The sequence below is a fragment of the Coregonus lavaretus genome (assembly GCF_964263955.1).
Source record: "Coregonus lavaretus genome assembly, chromosome: 12".
Taxonomy (NCBI): Eukaryota; Metazoa; Chordata; class Actinopteri; order Salmoniformes; family Salmonidae; genus Coregonus; species Coregonus lavaretus.
Genome location: NC_139999.1, coordinates 3934792 through 3959282, shown reverse-complemented (window position 1 = coordinate 3959282; position 24491 = coordinate 3934792). Strand labels below are relative to the sequence as shown.

Below are 24491 nucleotides of genomic sequence, written 5' to 3'. Positions count from 1 at the left end.
CACACACACACACATTCCAGATCGGTTCCACAGTGGAACAAGCAGCTAACCCTCACAGCGCTGAGGGACCATCACTCTCCTCCTACAGCCTCCAGGTTGCTGTCAGCACAGTGTGGCCTCGCTAGCAAAGCACTCCTTCTCTCCTTTCTTCTAGTCTCTCCATCCTTCCTTCTCTCCAACCCGTGTCTTCATTCCTCCAGCCCTCCTCTCTTCTACTGTCAGCCCTCTGCGGCCTATCCCAACCCTCCCATCTATTCTACTGTCAGCCCTCTGTGGCCTATCACAACCCTCCATCTATTCTTACTGTCAGCCTCTTCTTACTGTCAGCCCTCTGTGGCCTATCACAGAACCCTCTATTCTAATTCTGCCTCTTCTACTGTCAGCCCTCTGTGGCCTATCACAACCCTCCATCTATTCTACTGTCAGCCTCTTCTACTGTCAGCCCTCTGTGGCCTAGAACACCACTCTATTCCTCTTTTCTCCATCTCTAACAAAACGTATCTAGCTAGCTGGCCACTAGCTAGCCACTCAAAACAGCCAATCATCCTTCATATCTCCCCTAATAACAGAGGTCATCAAACACATTCCAAACAGCCTCAGTAAATAGTAAACTTCAGTCACAAAACCTCTTGGAAGAGGACACATCAGTCACATTGGGTTTTCTTTGTAAGGGTGGGCTACAGCGCTCTTTTAGTGGTAAACTCTGCTCCCCACTCTCTGCCTGCCTGTTCCATTCTACAATCCTGGGGTAAAGCTCACCGCTCACCGCTCACCACTCTACAATCCTGGGGTAAAGCTCACCGCTCACCGCTCACCGCTCACCGCTCTACAATCCTGGGGTAAAGCTCACCGCTCTACAATCCTGGGGTAAAGCTCACCGCTCACCGCTCACCGCTCTACAATCCTGGGGTAAAGCTCACCGCTCACCGCTCTGCAATCCTGGGGTAAAGCTCACCGCTCACCACTCACCGCTCACCACTCCACAATCCTGGGGTAAAGCTCACCGTTCACCGCTCACCGCTCTACAATCCTGGGGTAAAGCTCACCGCTCACCGCTCACCGCTCTACAATCCTGGGGTAAAGCTCACCGCTCACCGCTCTACAATCCTGGGGTAAAGCTCACCGCTCACCGCTCCACCACTCTACAATCCTGGGGTAAAGCTCACCGCTTACCACTCTACAATCCTGGGGTAAAGCTCACCGCTCACCACTCTACAATCCTGGGGTAAAGCTCACCGCTCACCGCTCACCACTCTACAATCCTGGGGTAAAGCTCACCACTCCACCACTCTACAATCCTGGGGTAAAGCTCACCGCTCACCACTCCACAATCCTGGGGTAAAGCTCACCGCTCACCACTCCACCACTCTACAATCCTGGGGTAAAGCTCACCGCTCACCACTCCACAATCCTGGGGTAAAGCTCACCCCTCACCACTCCACAATCCTGGGGTAAAGCTCACCACTCACCACTCACCACTCTACAATCCTGGGGTAAAGCTCACCACTCCACCACTCCACAATCCTGGGGTAAAGCTCACCGCTCACCACTCCACAATCCTGGGGTAAAGCTCACCACTCACCACTCCACCACTCTACAATCCTGGGGTAAAGCTCACCGCTCACCACTCCACAATCCTGGGGTAAAGCTCACCACTCACCACTCCACCACTCTACAATCCTGGGGTAAAGCTCACCACTCCACCACTCTACAATCCTGGGGTAAAGCTCACCACTCCACCACTCCACAATCCTGGGGTAAAGCTCACCGCTCACCACTCCACAATCCTGGGGTAAAGCTCACCACTCACCACTCCACCACTCTACAATCCTGGGGTAAAGCTCACCGCTCACCACTCCACAATCCTGGGGTAAAGCTCACCACTCACCACTCCACCACTCTACAATCCTGGGGTAAAGCTCACCACTCCACCACTCCACAATCCTGGGGTAAAACTCACCACTCCACCACTCCACAATCCTGGGGTAAAGCTCACCGCTCACCACTCCACAATCCTGGGGTTAAAGCTCACCGCTCACCACTCCACCACTCCACAATCCTGGGGTAAAGCTCACCGCTCACCACTCTACAATCCTGGGGTAAAGCTCACCGCTCACCACTCTACAATCCTGGGGTAAAGCTCACCGCTCACCGCTCCACAATCCTGGGGTAAAGCTCACCACTCACCACTCCACCACTCTACAATCCTGGGGTAAAGCTCACCACTCCACCGCTCTACAATCCTGGGGTAAAGCTCACCGCTCACCACTCCACAATCCTGGGGTAAAGCTCACCGCTCACCACTCCACAATCCTGGGGTAAAGCGCACCACTCACCACTCCACCACTCTACAATCCTGGGGTAAAGCTCACCACTCCACCACTCCACAATCCTGGGGTAAAGCTCACCGCTCACCACTCCACCACTCTACAATCCTGGGGTAAAGCTCACCGCTCACCACTCCACAATCCTGGGGTAAAGCTCACCGCTCACCACTCCACAATCCTGGGGTAAAGCTCACCGCTCACCACTCTACAATCCTGGGGTAAAGCTCACCGCTCACCACTCCACCACTCTACAATCCTGGGGTAAAGCTCACCGCTCACCACTCCACAATCCTGGGGTAAAGCTCACCGCTCACCACTCCACCACTCCACAATCCTGGGGTAAAGCTCACCGCTCACCACTCCACCACTCTACAATCCTGGGGTAAAGCTCACCGCTCACCACTCCACAATCCTGGGGTAAAGCTCACCACTCCACAATCCTGCCTGTCATTAGTGTGTCCTGATGAAGGTTTCCTGGAAGGCCGGCCCTGGCCTTAAGAGCATGAGGGAGGCCTACACACACACACACACACACACACACACACACACACACACACACACACACACACTCCGCACAGGCAGGCTTTAGCATGCAGGCTGCACCACAGACAGACTGCATCATGCTCCTCAGTGAATCATAAAAAACTCTGAGGTATTCTTAGAGAGAGATCACTAATATGTACTGTACCACTAACAGAAGATACAGTAACTGTACCGTGTGTCAACAAAATGCATAGCAAAGACTACACTGAGATCGTATTTAAAAGATGAATGAAACTCTCAATCCATTATAAAAATATTTTGATCAATTTGTCACAATCCGATGTAGTTTTCTGTCGTATAGGTAAGACTAGACAACGCACTACAACGTTATATGGCAGCCGTGTTAGCTCCCCCAGTGGTATAAAGTCTATGGCAGCCGTGTTAGCTCCCCCAGTGGTATAAAGTCTATGGCAGCCGTGTTAGCTCCCCCAGTGGTATAAAGTCTATGGCAGCCGTGTTAGCTCCCCCAGTGGTATAAAGTCTATGGCAGCCGTGTTAGCTCCCCCAGTGGTATAAAGTCTATGGCAGCCGTGTTAGCACCCCCAGTGGTATAAAGTCTACGGCAGCCGTGTTAGCTCCCCCAGTGGTATAAAGTATACGGCAGCCATGTTAGCTCCCCCAGTGGTATAAAGTATACGGCAGCCGTGTTAGCTCCCCCAGTGGTATAAAGTCTACGGCAGCCGTGTTAGCTCCCCCAGTGGTATAAAGTACATAAGTAGTACTTCAAAGTATTTTTATTTAAGTCGTTTTTTTGTAGTATCTGTACTTTACTATTTATATTTTTCGACTACTTTTACTTCACTACATTCCTAAATAAAAGAATACACTTTTTACTCCATACATTTTCCCCTGACACCCAAAAGTACTCGTTACATTTCGAATGCTCAGGCATGACAGCAGATATTGGTCCAATTCACGCACTTATCAAGAGACTGCGCAGTCATCCCTACTGCCTCTGATCTGACGGACTAGCTAAACACACATATTGGGTTCGTATATAGTCTGAGTGTTGGAGTGTGCCCCAGTCTGTCTGTAAATGAAATAAAACACAGGAAAATCGTGCCGTCTCATTTGCCTAATATAATTATATAATATAAGGAATTAGAGATAGCATTTTGATATAGCATTTGCTTTTACTTTTGATACTTAAGTACATTTTAGACTTTTACTTGAGTCATTTTCTGGCATCTTTACTTTTACTCAAGTATAACATTTGGGTACTTTTTCCCACCACAGAGTGCCCCCATTAACATTAAATGAGAAATATTTTTAGAAAATGCTATGTAACTGAATATCTAGAATAATATATATATTATATATATATAAAAGATGGCCGAACTCTCTAAATATATATCTCTGTGGTGATGGTGGCTGCGGCACGTGGACGGACAGTTCTGGAAAGTCAGTTCTGACTGACTAAGGTGGGAAATGCCAAGCATGGAACAATGTTGATCTCTACTACATCACACCCCAATGCTGCCTCTGGCTGAGGCTCGCTGTGCCGTTACAGTCAGGTCCTACTCTGGAAGAGAGCAAATCTTGAAAATGGAGCTCTTTAAATGTAGGAGCTGGACCAGGTCCGACCAGGCCTTTTGTCCACAGGGACCCTAGAGGTCTCGTGGCAGAGCAGAGTGGAGCGCGTTAGGAGGACAGACGGACAGAAGGTCTGGAAATAAACCTCATGGTTCTTCCATCGGCTGACAGGCAGGAAGTGTGCCCACTGTGTGTCAGGGGGAAACATTTTCCCTTCCCTTCCCTTCCCTTCCCTTCCCTTCCCTTCCCTTCCCTTCCCCCCCCTTCCCTTCCCTTCCCTTCCCTTCCCTTCCCTTCCCCTTACCAGTTTCTGTGTGAGTCCTGGCGGGGCCCAGTCGTAGGTGATGGTGTTGAAGGTGGGGTCCTTCCTGGAGACGACAGGGTTGGTGATGACCATGCGGTTACGTTTGTACACCCGGACGCCCTTCACCTGTAACACCATGGAAACGTATTACACCCGGACGCCCTTCACCTGTAACACCATGGAAACGTATTACACCCGGACGCCCTTCACCTGTAACACCATGGAAACGTATTACACCCGGACGCCCTTCACCTGTAACACCATGGAAACGTATTACACCCGGACGCCCTTCACCTGTAACACAATGGAAACGTATTACACCCGGACGCCCTTCACCTGTAACACCATGGAAACGTATTACACCCGGACGCCCTTCACCTGTAACACCATGGAAACGTATTACACCCGGACGCCCTTCACCTGTAACACCATGGAAACGTATTACACCCGGACGCCCTTCACCTGTAACACCATGGAAACGTATTACACCCGGACGCCCTTCACCTGTAACACCATGGAAACGTATTACACCCGGACGCCCTTCACCTGTAACACCATGGAAACGTATTACACCCGGACGCCCTTCACCTGTAACACCATGGAAACGTATTACACCCGGACGCCCTTCACCTGTAACACAATGGAAACGTATTATACCCGGACGCCCTTCACCTGTAACACCATGGAAACGTATTACACCCGGACGCCCTTCACCTGTAACACAATGGAAACGTATTACACCCGGACGCCCTTCACCTGTAACACCATGGAAACGTATTACACCCGGACGCCCTTCACCTGTAACACCATGGAAACGTATTACACCCGGACGCCCTTCACCTGTAACACCATGGAAACGTATTACACCCGGACGCCCTTCACCTGTAACACCATGGAAACGTATTACACCCGGACGCCCTTCACCTGTAACACCATGGAAACGTATTACACCCGGACGCCCTTCACCTGTAACACCATGGAAACGTATTACACCCGGACGCCCTTCACCTGTAACACCATGGAAACGCATTACACCCGGACGCCCTTCACCTGTAACACCATGGAAACGTATTACACCCGGACGCCCTTCACCTGTAACACCATGGAAACGTATTACACCCGGACGCCCTTCACCTGTAACACCATGGAAATGTATTACACCCGGACGCCCTTCACCTGTAACACCATGGAAACGTATTACACCCGGACTCCCTTCACCTGTAACACCATGGAAACGTATTACACCCGGACGCCCTTCACCTGTAACACAATGGAAACGTATTACACCCGGACGCCCTTCACCTGTAACACCATGGAAACGTATTACACCCGGACGCCCTTCACCTGTAACACAATGGAAACGTATTACACCCGGACGCCCTTCACCTGTAACACAATGGAAACGTATTACACCCGGACGCCCTTCACCTGTAACACCATGGAAACGTATTACACCCGGACGCCCTTCACCTGTAACACCATGGAAACGTATTACACCCGGACGCCCTTCACCTGTAACACCATGGAAACGTATTACACCCGGACGCCCTTCACCTGTAACACCATGGAAACGTATTACACCCGGACGCCCTTCACCTGTAACACCATGGAAACGTATTACACCCGGACGCCCTTCACCTGTAACACCATGGAAATGTATTTACAGTGTTTATGGCCTAGGGTGGTCAAACAGTCTAAGCTGATGCTGCAGGTTCAACGCTGCTAAAGTGCCTTGCAGAAGTATTCATCCCTCATGGCGTTTTTCCTATTTTGTTGCATTACAACCTGTATTTTAAATTGATTTTTATTTGGATTTCATGTAATGGACATACACAAAATAGTCCAAATTGGTGAAGTGAAATAAAAACAATAACTTGTTTCAAAAAATTCAAAAAAAATAAAAATAACGGAAAAGTGGTGCGTGCATATGTATTCACCCCCTTTGTTATGAAGCCCCAAAATAAGATCTGGTGCAACCAATTACCTTCAGAAGTCACATATTTACAGTGGGGAGAACAAGTATTTGATACACTGCCGAATTTTGCAGGTTTTCCTACTTACAAAGCATGTAGAGGTCTGTAATTTTTATCATAGGTACACTTCAACTGTGAGAGACGGAATCTAAAACAAAAATCCAGAAAATCATAATGTATGATTTTTAAGTAAATAATTTGCATTTTATTGCATGACATAAGTGTTTGATCACCTACCAACCAGTAAGAATTCCGGCTCTCACACACCTGTTAGTTTTTATTTAAGAAGCCCTCCTGTTCTCCACTCATTACCTGTATTAACTGCACCTGTTTGAACTTGTTACCTGTATAAAAGACCTGTCCACACACTCAATCAAACAGACTCCAACCTCTCCACAATGGCCAAGACCAGAGAGATGTGTAAGGACATCAGGGATAAAATTGTAGACCTGCACAAGGCTGGGATGGGCTACAGGACAATAGGCAAGCAGCTTGGTGAGAAGGCAACAACTATTGGCACAATTATTAGAAAATGGAAGAAGTTCAAGATGACGGTCAATCACCCTCGGTCTGGGGCTCCATGCAAGATCTCACCGCGTGGGGCATTAATGATCATGAGGAAGGTGAGGGATCAGCCCAGAACAAGCCAGCGCATGTCCAGGCCCGTCTGAAGTTTGCCAATGACCATTTGGATGATCCAGAGGAGGAATGGGAGAAGGTAATGTGGTCTGATGAGACAAAAATTTAGCTGTTTGGTCTAAACTCCACTCGCCGTATTTGGAGGAAGAAGAAGGATGAGTACAACCCCAAGAACACAATCCCAACCGTGACTCATGGAGGTGGAAACATCATTCTTTGGGGATGCTTTTCTGCAGGACGACTGCACCGTATTGAGGGGAGGATGGATGGGGCCATGTATCGCGAGATCTTGGCCAACAACCTCCTTCCCTCAGTAAGAGCATTGAAGATGGGTCGTGGCTGGGTCTTCCAGCATGACAACGACCCGAAACACACAGCCAGGGCAACTAAGGAGTGGCTCCGTAAGAAGCATCTCAAGGTCCTGGAGTGGCCTAGCCAGTCTCCAGACCTGAACCCAATAGAAAATCTTTGGAGGGAGCTGAAATTCTGTATTGCCCAGCAACAGCCCCGAAACCTGAAGGATCTAGAGAAGGTCTGTATGGAGGAGTGGGCCAAAATCCCTGCTGCAGTGTGTGCAAACCTGGTCAAGACCTACAGGAAATGTATGATCTCTGTAATTGCAAACAAAGGTTTCTGTACCAAATATTAAGTTCTGCTTTTCTGATGTATCAAATACTTAGGTCATGCAGTAAAATGCAAATTAATTACTTAAAAATCATACAATGTGATTTTCTGCATTTTTGTTTTAGATTCAGTCTCTCACAGTTGAAGTGTACCTATGATAAAAATTACAGACCTCTACATGCTTTGTAAGTATGAAAACCTGCAAAATCGGCAGTGTATCAAATACTTGTTCTCCCCACTGTAGTTAAATAAAGTCCACCTGTGTGCAATCTAACTGTCACTTGATCTGAGTATATATTCACCTGTTCTGAAAGGAGTCTGCAACACCACTAAGCAAGGGGCACCACCAAGCAAGTGGCACCATGAAGACCAAGGAGCTCTCCAAACAGGTCAGGGACAAAGTTGTGGAGAAGTACAGATCAGGGTTGGGTTATAAAAAAATATACGAAACTATGAAAATCCCACGGAGCACCATTAAATCCATTATTAAAAAATTGAAAGAATACAGCACCACAACAAACCTGCCAAGAGAGGGCCGCCCAACAAAACTCACAGACCAGGCAAGGAGGGCATTAATCAGAGAGGCAACAAAGAGACCAAACATAACCCTGAAGGAGCTGCAAAGCTCCACAGCGGAGATTGGAGTATCTGTCCATAGGACCACTTTAAGCCGTACACTCCACAGAGCTGGGCTTTACGGAAGAGTGGGCAAAAAAAAGTAATTGCTTAAAGAAAAAAATAAACAAACACGTTTGGTGTTCACCAAAAGGCATGTGGGAGACTCCCCAAACATATGGAAGAAGGTACTCTGGTCAGATGAGACTAAAATTTAGCTTTTTGGCCATCAAGGAAAACGCTATGTCTGGCTCAAACCCAAAAACTCTCATCACCCCGAGAACACCATCCCCACAGTGAAGCATGGTGGTGGCAGCATCATGCTGTGGGGATGTTCTTAATTGGCAGGGACTGGGAAACTGGTCAGAATTGATGGAATGATGGATGGCGCTAAATACAAGGTAATTCTTGAGGGAAACCTGTTTCAGTCTCCCAGAGATTTGAGACTGGGACGGAGGTTCACCTTCCAGCAGGACAATGACCCTAAGCATACTGCTAAAGCAACACTCAAATAGTTTAAGGGGAAACATTTAAATGTCTTGGAATGGCCCAGTCAAAGCCCAGACCTCAATCCAATTGAGAATATGTGGTATGATTTAAAGATCGCTGTACACCAGCGGAACCCATCCAACTTGTAGGAGCTGGAGCAGTTTTGCCTTGAAGAATGGGTAAAAATCCCAGTGGCTAAATGTGCTAAGCTTATAGAGACATACCCCAAGAGACTTTCAGCTGTAATTGCTGCAAAAGGTGGCTCTACAAAGTATTGACTTTGGGGGGGGGGGGGGGGGGTGAATAGTTATGCATGCTCAAGGTCTGTTTCTTTGTCTTATTTCTTTTTTGTTTCACAATAAATAATATTTTGCACCTTCAAAGTGGTAGGCATGTTGTGCAAATCAAATGGTACAAACCTCCCAAAAATCTATTTTAATTCCAAGTTGTAAGGCAACAAAATAGGAAAAATACCAAGGGGGGTGAATACTTTCGCAAGCCACTGTATTTCAGCAACTCTCTCCTATCTTTCGTGTCTCTCTATTTTATCCAATAAAATATATTTATTTATTTATTTATTTATTTATCTATCCTTGATTTAGTCCCATTGACATCAGAATACCTCTTTTACGAGGGATACCTGCCTGGCCAAATAACTTGAAATATCCTTGAAATACCTGTGTAGCTCAGTTGGTAGAGCATGGCGTTTGCAACGCCAGGGTTGTGGGTTCGATTCCCACGGGGGGCCAGTATGAAAATGTATGCACTCACTAACTAAGTCGCTCTGGATAAGAGCGTCTGCTAAATGACTAAAATGTAAAGATTTGAAATGCAGTGTATCAACTTGAAATGGCTGAATTTATTTTTGATGGGCAAATGCATCAAATCAAAGATCACCTTGGCTGTCAGGTGGACGTATTTGGAGTCGGCGAGGAGACGACCCATCTTGTGATCGTCCTCTAGGTCTGAGCTGGGACCGTGATCCTCCACACTGCAGCCACACTGGGTACAGGCTTTCCTGGAGGCAGAGAAGTAGTTTCATATAAAGGCAGAGCGGAGCACGGCAGAGCGGAGCACGGCAGAGCGGTCCTCCAGGTCTGGACACCCTGCATGCTTTCCTGATTGGGGGGGGGGGGCAGAACAGAACAGAGCGGAAGAGAACAGAGTAGGGCAAGGCAGAACAGAGCAAGGCAGAGAGCAGAGCAGAACAGAGCAGGGCAGAAGAGGGCAGAGCAGGGCAAGGCAGAACAGAGCAAGGCAGAGAGCAGAGCAGAACAGAGCAGGGCAGAAGAGGGCAGAGCAGGGCAAGGCAGAACAGATCAGGGCAGAACAGGACAGAACAGATCAGGGCAGGGCAGAACAGGACAAGAGCAGGGCAGAACAGGTGATACAGAATAGCTGACATATATTCTTGTACAAAACACTTCCACTCTTTGTGATGGGTGTGTGTGCTCTGTTCTGTGTTGGTCCTGATTGGTCATTTGATCAGAACCAGCAACTTAAGGATATACTTGATCCCTCCAATTTAAAATCTGTTTCTGTTCATTGTTCCTCTAATCAGGGACTGATTTAGACCTGGGACACCAGGTGGCTGCAATTAATTATCAGGTACAACAGAAAACCAGCAGTGCTCCGGACCTCGTAGGGTAGGATTTCAATACCCCTGGCCTAGGTTGAAGACATAGGTTAGGACAAGTCATATTCACAAGCTTTGGAAAATAAACTGATTCATGCAAAAGGAGCAAAACATTCCAGAATCGTCAGGGGAAAACTAAGGGGAACTAGGAAAACGAAGGAAGAAGGGGAACTAGGAAAACGAAGGAAGAAGGGGAACTAGGAAAACTAAGGAAACCATCCTGCTTTACGCCACCGTTGTGTGTGTTTTTGTGTGTGTGTGTGTGTGTGTGTGCGCGCGCGCGCATGTATGTGCATACGTTGTGTGTGTTTAACGTTGGGGATAAATTACCTCCAGGAATGTGGGAGGAATCCAGAGCAGATCCCTTTACATGACAGACACGCTGCATCCTTCACCACTGGAGCTGCTGACCACTGCTGTTCCATCTGGAGAGAGAGAAGGAGGACAATGATTAGACAAGGAATACAAGGAGGGAAACACTCAATGGACACAGACCTGAGCCTCAGAGCCTGTATCCTGAACTAATAATCATATAGAAACACATCATATTAGAAACGCATCATATAGAAATGCATCATATAGAAATATATAGAAACGCATCATATAGAAACGCATCATATATAAATATATAGAAACGCATCCTATAGAAACACATTTGATTTGATTTATTAGGATCCCCGTTAGCCAACGCCAATGCAGACAGCTAGTCTTACTGGGGTCACTTACTGACACATAATGAAAAATACATTACAGACAAAATACTTTACAATTTACATACATTTCAAAACATAAACATGTAGTGTGTGTGCATCTATCAGTTCCACATACATGTCAGTACATACACACAACCAGTAGGTCACATGGGGGAGAGGCGCTCTGCCGTGAGGTGTTGCTTTATTTATTTATCTAAACCTGTCTTTTGAAACCGGGTTTGCTGTTCACTTGCGCTATATAAGATGGAAGGGAGTTCCATGCACTCATGGCTCTGTATAATACTGTACGTTTTCTTGAATTTGTTCTGGAGCCAGCTGCAGCTTAACTAGGTCTTTCTTTGCAGCATTTGACCACATGACTGGACAATAATCAAGATAAGATAAAACAAAAACTAGAAACTGCAGAACTTGCTTTGTGGAGTGTGGTGTCAAAAAAGCAGAGCATCTCTGTATTAAGGACAGACCTCTCCCCATCTTTAAAGCCATTGAATCTATATGTTTTGACCATGACAGTTTACAATCTAAGGGAACACCAAGTAATTTAGTCTCCTCAACTTGTTCAACAGCCACACCATTCATTACCAGATTCAGCTGAGGTCTAGAGCTTAGGGAACGATTTGTACCAAATACAATGCTCTTAGTTTTAGAGATGTTCAGGACCAGTTTATTACTGGCCACCCATTCCAAAACTGACAACAACTCCTTGTTAAGGGTTTCAGTGACTTCATTAGCTGTGGTTGCTGATGTGTATATGGTTGAATCATCAGCATACATGGACACACATGCTTTGTTTAATGCCAGTGGCAGGTCAATGAATCACATCATATAGAAACACACTCAAGACTCTGATCGAATGCACACTCACAGGGCCGTACACACTCGCACACACACACACACACACACTCCATCATCTGATCACTCACACATAATATGCACATACATTTATACTGACTCTAAACACCCACACACCCCCTCACATACAAGCTGCTGCTACTCTGTTTATCTTATATCCTGTTGCCTAGTCACCTGACCCCTATACATATCTACCTCCATCACTCCAGTATCCCTGCACATTGTTAATATGGAACTGGAACTGACCCTGTATATAGTCACCTGACCCCTATACATATCTACCTCCATCACTCCAGTATCCCTGCACATTGTTAATATGGTACTGGAACTGACCCTGTATATAGTCACCTTACCCCTATACATATCTACCTCCATCACTCCAGTATCCCTGCACATTGTTAATATGGTACTGGAACTGACCCTGTATATAGTCACCTGACCCCTATACATATCTACCTCCATCACTCCAGTATCCCTGCACATTGTTAATATGGTACTGGAACTGACCCTGTATATAGTCACCTCACCCCTATACATATCTACCTCCATCACTCCAGTATCCCTGCACATTGTTAATATGGTACTGGAACTGACCCTGTATATAGTCACCTTACCCCTATACATATCTACCTCCATCACTCCAGTATCCCTGCACATTGGTATTGAACTGACCCTGTATATAGTATGGTATTGAACTGACCCTGTATATAGTATGGTATTGGAACTGACCCTGTATATAGTATGGTATTGGACTGACCCTGTATATAGTATGGTATTGAACTGACCCTGTATATAGTATGGTATTGAACTGACCCTGTATATAGTATGGTATTGAACTGACCCTGTATATAGTATGGTATTGAACTGACCCTGTATATAGTATGGTATTGGAACTGACCCTGTATATAATATGCTTGCTTGCTTACTTACTTATTGTGTTCTTCATATTTTTTCTTATTTATCCTGTGTTTTTTCTAGTAATACATTGTTATTGATTATTGCATTGTTGGGTTTTGAGTTTGCAGTGAAGGCATTTCACTGTAATTGTGCATGTGACATTCAAACTTGATCGGTCTTATCTCACACAGATGCACTGACTCACAAACACACACACACACACACACACACACACACAATTTCAGACCCACTTAATTCTAGACTTCTACACAATTTCATGACAGACATGAGACAGTGACACATCATTTCAGACTCCTAAACATTAGACAGGCTGAGCAGAGTGATGATGTCACCGATTACAGATACACTATGCTGAAACTCTCCCACGACTAGAATGATGTCATTGCGACTGGAAAAAAAAAAAACGATTCATGACATCACTGTTGAGACAATTATATCCAACAGTAACCTATAACCATTTGGAGAAAGATAAAAAAAAATCCAGAAAACTGTGTGTGTGTTTGTGTGTGTGTGTGTGTGTGTGTGTGTGTGTGTGTGTGTGTTTGTGTGTGTGTGTGCACTTTGTACAGGGATGATCCCTGTGTTGATGCAGCCCTGTCCTGTGTATCCTGCAGCAGCGTGCTGTCTGACTGTGTGTGTGTGTGATCCTCCAATAACATGCTGTAGTGTGTGGTCTGACTCGGAGCCAACTCTTCCTTAATGCTTCAACTCAGTCTAAAAACAGCAAGCTCATGAATGAAGGGCTCAGAAAATACTTGAAGATGTTTATTTTAACTTGGGACCTGAGCCAGGTTTTCCCTCTCCCTCTATTGGACAAAGTCTGATGAGGAGGGGGGAGGGGGGTCCTGGTCTGAGGGAGCAAGCAATGGCCCTTATTCACAAAGCGTGCTGATTTAGAATCAGGTCCCCCCCCCCCCCCCCCCCTCCCCCTCTTATTAATTGAGATCTAAAAAGGCAAAACTCATCCAAGATCAGCACTCCTACTCTGAGACGGTTTTCTGAATACGGACCAATGAGCAGAGCATCGTGAGTCTGACCCCTCTTTTCTCTGGTCCCGGTCTATTTATAATCCATGATGCTGCAGAGTAGACCGCCGAAGCCGAAGCCAGCTCTGCTTTATGTATAAAGCACCATCATCGATCACTCTGTCCTTCACAGGAATACAGAGAAGAGACATAGGACAGAGACACGGGATTCAAACGGACACATAGGACAGAGGGCCTGTCCAGAATGGCACCCTAATCCCTATATAGAGCACTACTTTTGACCAGAGCTCATAGGGGCACAGACAGAGAGACAGCAGACTGTAAGAAGAGGTGCCAACCCTAAGCAGCCCTTCTGTTCTGAAGGTGTCTGTTGAAAAGGTTAGGCAACAAAACAAACTAGAGTGCAACCATGGTATCAAATCCCTTCATAATCCACAGCTCTGATGGCCTCCGGTCAGATTACATACAAATATGTGTCAACACAGGCCGGGTGAGGCAGCCACTTCTGATTGGCAGACTGTCTGTTATGCACTAATGAGACCGCCAAAGTAAACAACTATCTGAATGAGAATGTTTGTTCACTCAGAGGAGACACACGCGCACACACACACACGCACACACACACACACGCGCGCGATTTACAGACGATAGCACACGACAAGCTGCAGGTTATCTCTAACCAGAAAAAAATGAAGACGTGTTCATGAAGTGTGTCTTGTAGAGCCACAATAACCCAGCCAGTCGTTATGCTTGGAGTGTAAATAAATAACGAGTGAGATATGCTAGCTACATATTTCTCCGTAAATAGTGAGATATGCTAGCTACATATTTCTCCGTAAATAGTGAGATATGCTAGCTACATATTTCTCCGTAAATAGTGAGATATGCTAGTTACATATTTCTCCGTAAATAGTGAGATATGCTAGTTACATATTTCTCCATAAATGGTGAGATATGTTAGCTACATATTTCTCTGTAAAGGCGTAAATAGCGTTGCCATGAAAAATAAAAAAAGTTAACAGCCTTTCATTGCAACCACATTAGGGTGTAAAAAGAAGAAAAATGGTGTGCTGCCTTAATACCAATGTTGCTTTAGTCGGACGGTAAGGCTGATGAAATGAGCAAAGGAAAGGAAGTGTGGAGGATCTATTTTTCGTTGTAAAGGCCGTGAGGTTTATTGTTATAAACAGCTCTGTCATTCTAAAACACGTTAAGTATGAAGTTAGGAACTCAGCCAGAGCCGGGTGGGAAACTGAAGGATCCAATAGCTCTAGAAAACACTTCAGTCTGAAGAAACTAAAGTGTGTGAGCGCCCATTACCTCTAGAAAACACTTGGACGGATCTAAACTGAAGTGGGTCAAGAGCCGCTCTACTCTTCATCGTTGACACATCCAATCAACAATAAAATAGACACTGTCCTAAAATAGCACACTGTCCTTTTGTAATAACACAATATTTATTATAGCTTACGGTTCAACAAACTAAGTTTATTGATTGGACATTATCTGTGGAATACTTTGTTTCTGTAACACCAAGACAGAGGTCTTTCATTAACCCTTCCTTCCCTATTGTAGAGTTCAGGAGTTTAGCGTAGAGTTCAGAACCGTTTTTTTTTTTTTTGAGTTTATTAATGTGTCACTCCTCAAATGTGACAACATTGTGGGAGTACAAGAACAAGGTTGGGGGATGTTGTTGAAATGTAGGAAAGTATTTTAAAATGGGCCTGTCCTGTTGGATTGATGTGATCCGTCTTGGCCTCTAGTGTGACAGGAAGAATAACTGTGGCACAGAGATAGACCAGGACTGCATCCCAAATGTTACCCTATTCCCTATCTAGTGCACTACTTTCTTTAACCGGGGCCCATAGGGCTCTAGTCAACAGTAGGGAATCGTGTGCCATTTGGGACACAGACTAGAACACACAGGGGAGGGAGAGTATTATTGGATGGGATCCTCTGCAGCACAACAATGTGTGAATTCAGGATAGATCCTCAGGGACGGTCAAGTAAGCTTAAGAGAGAGAGACGGTCAAGCTATTTCAGAGATGGTTTAGAAAGGTTATGGCTTAGTTTTGGTATTTCAACGGTCTGAAACAGCTCACCATAGACAGGTGATAGTTGGAGGACATCAGACTAAGATGTCACCTTTCAACACATGCACAGCGTGGCCAGTTTAAAGCCTTCCAGTAAGAGATAGGCTGCGTCTGAAAGCACCCATAGAGCTTTGGTCAAAAGTAGTGCACTACAGGAAGGTATTCAGACCCCATGACTTTTTCCACATTTGGTTACGTTACAGCCTTATTCTAAAATGGATTCAATTGTTTTTTCCCCCTCATCAATCTACACATAATTCAACATAATGTAAAAGCAATAACAAGTTTATAATTTCTTGCTAATAAAATTTTAAAAAACGTAGATGTCACATTTACATAAGTATTCAGACCTTTTACTCAGTACTTTGTTGAAGCACTTTTGGCAGCGATTACAGCCTCGAGTCTTCTTGGATATGACGCTACAAGCTTGGCACACCATTTGGGGAGTTTCTCCCATTCTTCTCTGCAGAACCCCTCAAGCTCTGTCAGGTTGGATGGGGAGCGTAGCTGCACAGCTATTTTCAGGTCTCTCCAGAGATGTTAGATCGGGTTCAAGTCCGGGCTCTGGCTGGGCCACTCAAGGACATTCAGAGACTTGTCCCGAAGCCACTCATGAATTGTCTTGGCTGGGTGCTTAGGGTCGTTGTCCTGTTGGAAGGTGAACCTTCACCCCAGTCTGAGGTCCTGAGCGCTCTGGAGCAGGTTTTCATCAATGATCTCTCTGTACTTTGCTCCATTCATCTTTCCCTCGATCCTGACTAGTCTCCCAGTCCCTGAAAAACATCCCCACAGCATGATGCTGCCACCACCATGCTTCACCGTAGGGATGGTGCCAGGTTTCCTCCAGACGTGAAATTCAGGCCAAAGAGTTCAATCTTGGTTTCATCAGACCAGAGGATCTTGTTTCTCATGATCTGAGAGTCCTTTAGGTATCCTTTGGCAAACTCCAAGCGGGCGGTCATGTGATTTTTACTGAGGAGTGGCTTCCGTCTGGCCACTCTACCATAAAAGCCTGATTGGTGGAGTGCTGCAGAGATGGTTGTCCTTCTGGAAAGTTCTCCCATCTCCACTTCGAAAAGGCATTTGATAAAGTATGACTGGGGTTTATATATAAATGCCTGGAGCATTTCAATGTTGGAGAATCTCTTATAAAATGGGTCAAAATCATGTATAGTAACCCTAGGTGTAAAATAGTAAATAATGGCTATTTCTCAGAAAGTTTTAAACTGTCAAGAGGAGTAAAACAAGGTTGTCCACTATCGGCATATCTATTTATTATGGCCATCGAGATGTTAGCTATTCAAATCAGATCCAACAATAATATCAAGGGATTAGAAATCCAGGGCTTAAAAACAAAAGGTGTCATTGTACGCTGATTATTCATGTTTTCTTTTAAATCCACAACTTGAATCCCTCCACAGCCCCATAGAGGATCTAGATACATTTTCTAACCTCTCTGGATTACAACCAAATTATGACAAATGTACTATATTACGTATTGGATCACAAAAAAATACAATTTTTACATTACCATGTAGTTTACCAATAAAATGGTCTGATGGTGATGTGGATATACTCAGAATACATATCCCAAAAGAAAGAAATGATCTCACTCCAATACATTTTAATAGAAAGTTTGCAAAAATAGATAAGATCTTGCTACCATGGAAAGGTACCTGTCAATTTGTGGAAAAATCACCCTGATTAACTCTTTAGTATTATCCCAGTTTATCTATTTGCTCATGGTCTTGCCTACGCCTAGCGAACAGTTCTTTAAAATTAAATGAGAAAAAAATATTCCATTTTATTTGGAACAGCAAGCCAGACAAAATTAAACGGCCTATTTACAGTGGGGGAAAAAAGTATTTAGTCAGCCACCAATTGTGCAAGTTCTCCCACTTAAAAAGATGAGAGAGGCCTGTAATTTTCATCATAGGTACACGTCAACTACAAAATGAGAAGAAAAAAATCCAGAAAATCACATTGTAGGATTTTTAATGAATTTATTTGCAAATTATGGTGGAAAATAAGTATTTGGTCAATAACAAACGTTTCTCAATACTTTGTTATATACCCTTTGTTGGCAATGACACACGTCAAACGTTTTCTGTAAGTCTTCACAAGGTTTTCACACACTGTTGCTGGTATTTTGGCCCATTCCTCCATGCAGATCTCCCCGAGAGCAGTGATGTTTTGGGGCTGTCGCTGGACAACACAGACTTTCAACTCCCTCCAAAGATTTTCTATGGGGTTGAGATCTGGAGACTGGCTAGGCCACTCCAGGACCTTGAAATACTTCTTACGAAGCCACTCCTTCGTTGCCCGGGCGGTGTGTTTGGGATCATTGTCATGCTGAAAGACCCAGCCACGTTTCATCTTCAATGCCCTTGCTGATGGAAGGAGGTTTTCACTCAAAATCTCATGATACATGGCCCCATTCATTCTTTCCTTTACACGGATCAGTCGTCCTGGTCCCTTTGCAGAAAAACAGCCCCAAAGCATGATGTTTCCAACCCCATGCTTCACAGTAGGTATGGTGTTCTTTGGATGCAACTCAGCATTCTTTGTCCTCCAAACACGACGAGTTGAGTTTTTACCAAAAAGTTATATTTTGGTTTCATCTGACCATATGACATTCTCCCAATCCTCTTCTGGATCATCCAAATGCACTCTAGCAAACTTCAGACGGGCCTGGACATGTACTGGCTTAAGCAGGGGGACACGTCTGGCACTGCAGGATTTGAGTCCCTGGCGGCATAGTGTGTTACTGATGGTAGTCTTTGTTACTTTGGTCCCAGCTCTCTGCAGGTCATTCACTAGGTCCCCCCGTGTGGTTCTGGGATTTTTGCTCACCGTTCTTGTGATCATTTTGACCCCACGGGGTGAGATCTTGCGTGGAGCCCCAGATCGAGGGAGATTATCAGTGGTCTTGTATGTCTTCCATTTCCTAATAATTGCTCCCACAGTTGATTTCTTCAAACCAAGCTGCTTACCTATTGCAGATTCAGTCTTCCCAGCCTGGTGCAGGTCTACAATTTTGTTTCTGGTGTCCTTTGACAGCTCTTTGGTCTTGGCCATAGTGGAGTTTGGAGTGTGACTGTTTGAGGTTGTGGACAGGTGTCTTTTATACTGATAACAAGTTCAAACAGGTGCCATTAATACAGGTAACGAGTGGAGGACAGAGGAGCCTCTTAAAGAAGAAGTTACAGGTCTGTGAGAGCCAGAAACCTTGCTTGTTTGTAGGTGACCAAATACTTATTTTCCACCATAATTTGCAAATAAATTCATAAAAAATCCTACAATGTGATTTTCTGGATTTTTTTCTCTCAATTTGTCTGTCATAGTTGACGTGTACCTATGATGAAAATTACAGGCCTCTCATCTTTTTAAGTGGGAGAACTTGCACAATTGGTGGCTGACTAAATACTTTTTTTTCCCCACTGTATATAATGAATATTAATGAAATTATTAAATATTAAAGCATTAGACCTATCACTAAAAGCTTCAGTCATACAAAAGTTATACTTAAATCCGAACTGGTTCTCTAGCAAATTAGTAAGATTGTCTCACCCAAAGTTCAAGAATGGCCTTTTTCCCTTTATATAACTTTAAGTTATTTGAAAAGGAAATAATCTCCCAAATATCACTAATTCTAAAACAAGTCATAGAAAGGGGTTGCAATTTCAATTTAACCCTCCAAAAACGACAGAACAAATAATGCAACAAATATTGTGGTTAAACTCAAATATACTAATTGACAAAAAGCCTATTTTTTTTGACAAAATGTTTAAAAAAGGTATAATCTTCGTAAATGATATTATCGGTAGGACTGGTGGAGTTATGTCGCACATGCAGCTAACAAAAACATATGGAAATGTCTGCTCTACCCAAAATTACAACCAAATAATTGCAGCATTACCGCAAAAATGGAAAAGGAAAGTGGAAGGGGGAAAAAGTAAGGAACTTGTCTGTCGGCCCTGCATTAAAGAATATAATTGGTTAAAGAAAATTGTGTTAAATTAAAAAGTATACCAGTTTCATTTAAGGACCAAAGGATTGACAGCCGTCCCATATAGATTGCAAAATAGTTGGGAAGAGATTTTTGACGTACCGATCCCATGGCATAGTGTTTATGAACTGATACGCAAAATGACACCGGATTCAAAACTTAGAATCTTTCAATTTAAATTATTATATAAAATTCTTGCTACCAATAGAATGTTATTTATATGGGGGATACAATCTTCCCAGCTCTGCGGATTTTGCTGCGAAGAGACAGAATCATTAGATCATTTGTTTTGGTTCTGTCCATTTGTTGCTTGTTTTTGGACACAGGTCCAGGAATGGCTGAAGGATTGCAATATTTACCTGGAGCTAACTCTGCAGATAGCACTACTGGGTGATCTGAAAAGTCATAGTCAATTAATCAATAATATAATAATACTTTTAGAAAAAATGTTTATTTTCCATTTACAATATGTAGAAACAATGAGAATAGAAAGGTTCAGAACTTTTGTAAAACATCACAGTACAGTTGAAAAATATATGGCAAATAGAAATCCTATATGGATGGTGTTAAGAGATAGATGGGTGGTGTTGAATGGAGTTGAAGGATGGGACTAATAACAACAACTAATAACAAGATAACTAATAATGTAAGCATACTGTGTCCATAATACGTATATAGGTTGTTGGTTGGGAGCTTTTGTGAAAGAGCACAGTTAGAAAGATATGACATATTCCGGATGGACATCATGAAAATGATCGGAGAGGTTGAGAGTAGAAGTTCAGGAGAAAAAACAAACAAAATATAATTATTGTAAAATTGACTGTGTCCATAAAATGTATATAGTAAGTATAAGATGGAAGTAGAGGCCTAAGCATTGTTGTTCACTAGTTTACTCCAATTAGGGAAGGGGTGGTGGGGTTGAAAAGTAATAAAGGGGAATATACACTGCTCAAAAAAATTAAGGGAACACTAAAATAACACATCCTAGATCTGAATGAATGAAATAATCTTATTAAATACTTTTTTCTTTACATAGTTGAATGTGCTGACAACAAAATCACACAAAAATTATCAATAGAAATCTAATTTATCAACCCATGGAGGTCTGGATTTGGAGTCACCCTCAAAATTAAAGTGGAAAACCACACTACAGGCTGATCCAACTTTGATGTAATGTCCTTAAAACAAGTCAAAATGAGGCTCAGTAGTGTGTGTGGCCTCCACGTGCCTGTATGGCCTCCCTACAATGCCTGGGCATGCTCCTGATGAGGTGGCGGATGGTCTCCTGAGGGATCTCCTCCCAGATCTGGACTAAAGCATCCGCCAACTCCTGGACAGTCTGTGGTGCAACGTGTCGGTGGATGGAGCGAGACATGATGTCCCAGATGAGCTCAATTGGATTCAGGTCTGGGGTACGGGCGGGCCAGTCCATAGCATTAATGCCTTCCTCTTGCAGGAACTGCTGACACACTCCAGCCACATGAGGTCTAGCATTGTCTTGCATTAGGAGGAACCCAGGGCCAACCGCACCAGCATATGGTCTCACAAGGGGTCTGAGGATCTCATCTCGGTACCTAATGGCAGTCAGGCTACCTCTGGCGAGCACATGGAGGGCTGTGCGGCCCCCCAATGAAATGCCACCCCACACAATGACTGACCCACCGCCAAACCGGTCATGCTGGAGGATGTTGCAGGCAGCAGAACGTTCTCCACGGCGTCTCCAGACTCTGTCACGTGCTCAGTGTGAAGCTGCTTTCATCTGTGAAGAGCACAGGGCGCCAGTGGCGAATTTGCCAATCTTGGTGTTCTCTGGCAAATGTCAAACGTCCTGCACGGTGTTGGGCTGTAAGCACAACCCCCACCTGTGGACGTCGGGCCCTCATACCACCCTCATGGAGTCTGTTTCTGACCGTTTGAGCAGACACATGCACATTTGTGGCCTGCTGTAGGTCATTTTGCAGGGCTCTGGCAGTGCTCCTCCTGCTCCTCCTTGCACAAAGGCGGAGGTAGCAGTCCTGCTGCTGGGTTAATGCCCTCCTACGGCCTCCTCCACGTCTCCTGATGTACTGGCCTGTCTCCTGGTAGCGCCTCCATGCTCTGGACACTACGCTGACAGACACAGCAAACCTTCTTGCCACAGCTCGCATTGATGTGCCATCTTGGATGAGCTGCACTATCTGAGCCACTTGTGTGGGTTGTAGACTCCGTCTCATGCTACCACTAGAGTGAAAGCACCGCCAGCATTCAAAAGTGACCAAAACATCAGCCAGGAAGCATAGGAACTGAGAAGTGGTCTGTGGTCACCACCTGCAAAACTAGTCCTTTATTGGGGGTGTCTTGCTAATTGCCTATAATTTCCACCTGTTGTCTATTCCATTTGCACAACAGCATGTGAAATGTATTGTCAATTAGTGTTGCTTCCTAAGTGGACAGTTTGATTTCACAGAAGTGTGATTGACTTGGAGTTACATTGTGTTGTTTAAGTGTTCCCTTTATTTTTTTAAGCAGTGTATATATTTTTTAAAGGATATGTATGTATGTATATATATATATAAAAAACATGGATTGGAAGTGATGCAGACAATTACATTCATGGAAGTTACAATCTATCTGCAATATTAAGCTGATCTACCCCCTAAAAAAAAAGAAGCCACTGTGTTCTTGGGGACCTTCCATGCTGCAGACATTTTTTGGTACCCTTCCCCAGATCTGTGACTCGACACAATCCTGTCTCGGAGCTCTACGGACAATTCCTTCGAATTCCTCATGGCTTGGTCTTTGCTCTGACATGCACTGTCAACTGTGGGACCTTATATAGACTGATGTGTGCCATTCCAAATCATGTCCAATCAATATAATTTACCACAGGTGGACTCCAATCAAGTTGTAGAAACATCTCATCCAATCAAATTGTAGAAACATCTCAAGGGATGATCAATGGAAACAGGATGCACCTGAGCTTAATTTAGAGTCTCCTAGCAAAGGGTCTGAGTACTGATGTAAATAAGGTTTTCGCTTTGTCATTATGGGGTATGGTGTGTAGATTGATGAGGGGGAAAAATAATTTAATCAATTTTATAAGAAGGCTGTAACGTAACAAAATGTGGACAAAGGGAAAGGATCTGAATTCTTTCCCCCGAATGCACTTTATGTAAGGAGACAGACTGATGTTTAGAAAAGGGTTTTGGAGGGTTACTGGTCAGAATATCAACGTTTGCATTCCTATAAGAAAACCACCGTATCACACCAAAGCACTGACAGGGTCAGGATGTGAACATGTTGCACCAACAGACTAGTACAGACAGCAGTGGCACTACAACACTACAGGAAATATGGAAGATTACATTTTGTGGTTGCTGCTACGATTTTTTGTACCCCTTTTTTTTGATGAAAACGTTTATTTTATTTTATTTTATTTTATTTTACAACTGGGACATGCAATTAAAGTTTTTTTACAAGTGTGTTTCACTCACCTTCTCTATTCCAGAGGTCAGATCCATAGCCCTCAAGCTGAAGGGCCTGAGATATAGTTCCAAAGTGAAAGGTAGGCTATCTGAAGGTGTGTTGGATAGCCCTCTTCTCTTCAGAGAACTTTGGTGTACTGCACTATTTTGGTTTTTCTGCTGCACAGGAGTCTGACAAAGAAGGCTTAAATGACTGCTGGCCGGTGGGAATTCCCTTGAACACTCACGCCAACCAATCACAGCAAAGTAAAACACCCCACAAACCAATAGAATTCCAGTGGTATTGTCCCTCCTCCTCCCACTTTTTTCTCTCTCTCTTTCCTACAAATTGGGAACACCCATTGTCTGGAGCAGATAGAGACATGACCTCACTGCTGAGTGAGGATGCAATATCAGGCCCCAGGAATGCGCTAGTCACATAGTACCCATCCCAAATAGCACCCTATTCCCTACATAGTGCACTACTTTTGACCAAGGCCCATAGGGTACTATGTAGGGAATAGGTTGCTATTTGGGACACATTCATAGTTGTGATCTCTTTACTGTTAGGTTTCCTGTGCTTTTAAACCAACAGTTTTATTTTGCCTTTTTATGGAAGTGGGTGAACAGACCCAAACACATGCTCTGCAGTTAAGATTGTAGGGGCCCGCCCACCCCCGCACACAGACTTTGAAGTTAGATTGCGGGGGTCCGGCTGAGACGGTCAGTCATCCATACAAACTCTAGAAGTGATTCATTATTATAACCGCATTCCAATGTTCTGTTTTTAAACA

At 44.5% G+C, this 24491-nt stretch overlaps 1 protein-coding gene across 1 annotated transcript in view; it reads right to left on the bottom strand.

Moving 5' to 3' along the window:
- Positions 1–23754, bottom strand: part of LOC311138291 (LIM and cysteine-rich domains protein 1-like) — a gene marked incomplete at both ends in the record, with an annotated part of 29754 nt that extends 6000 nt beyond the window's left edge. The window contains 4 exons of the mRNA XM_084172972.1: positions 4708–4833; positions 9945–10065; positions 11014–11108; positions 23728–23754. Of these exons, the coding sequence (XP_084029098.1) occupies positions 4708–4833; positions 9945–10065; positions 11014–11108; positions 23728–23754 (369 nt within the window). The remainder of the gene's footprint in view (positions 1–4707; positions 4834–9944; positions 10066–11013; positions 11109–23727) is intronic.
- Between the last annotated feature and the right edge of the window lie 737 nt (positions 23755–24491).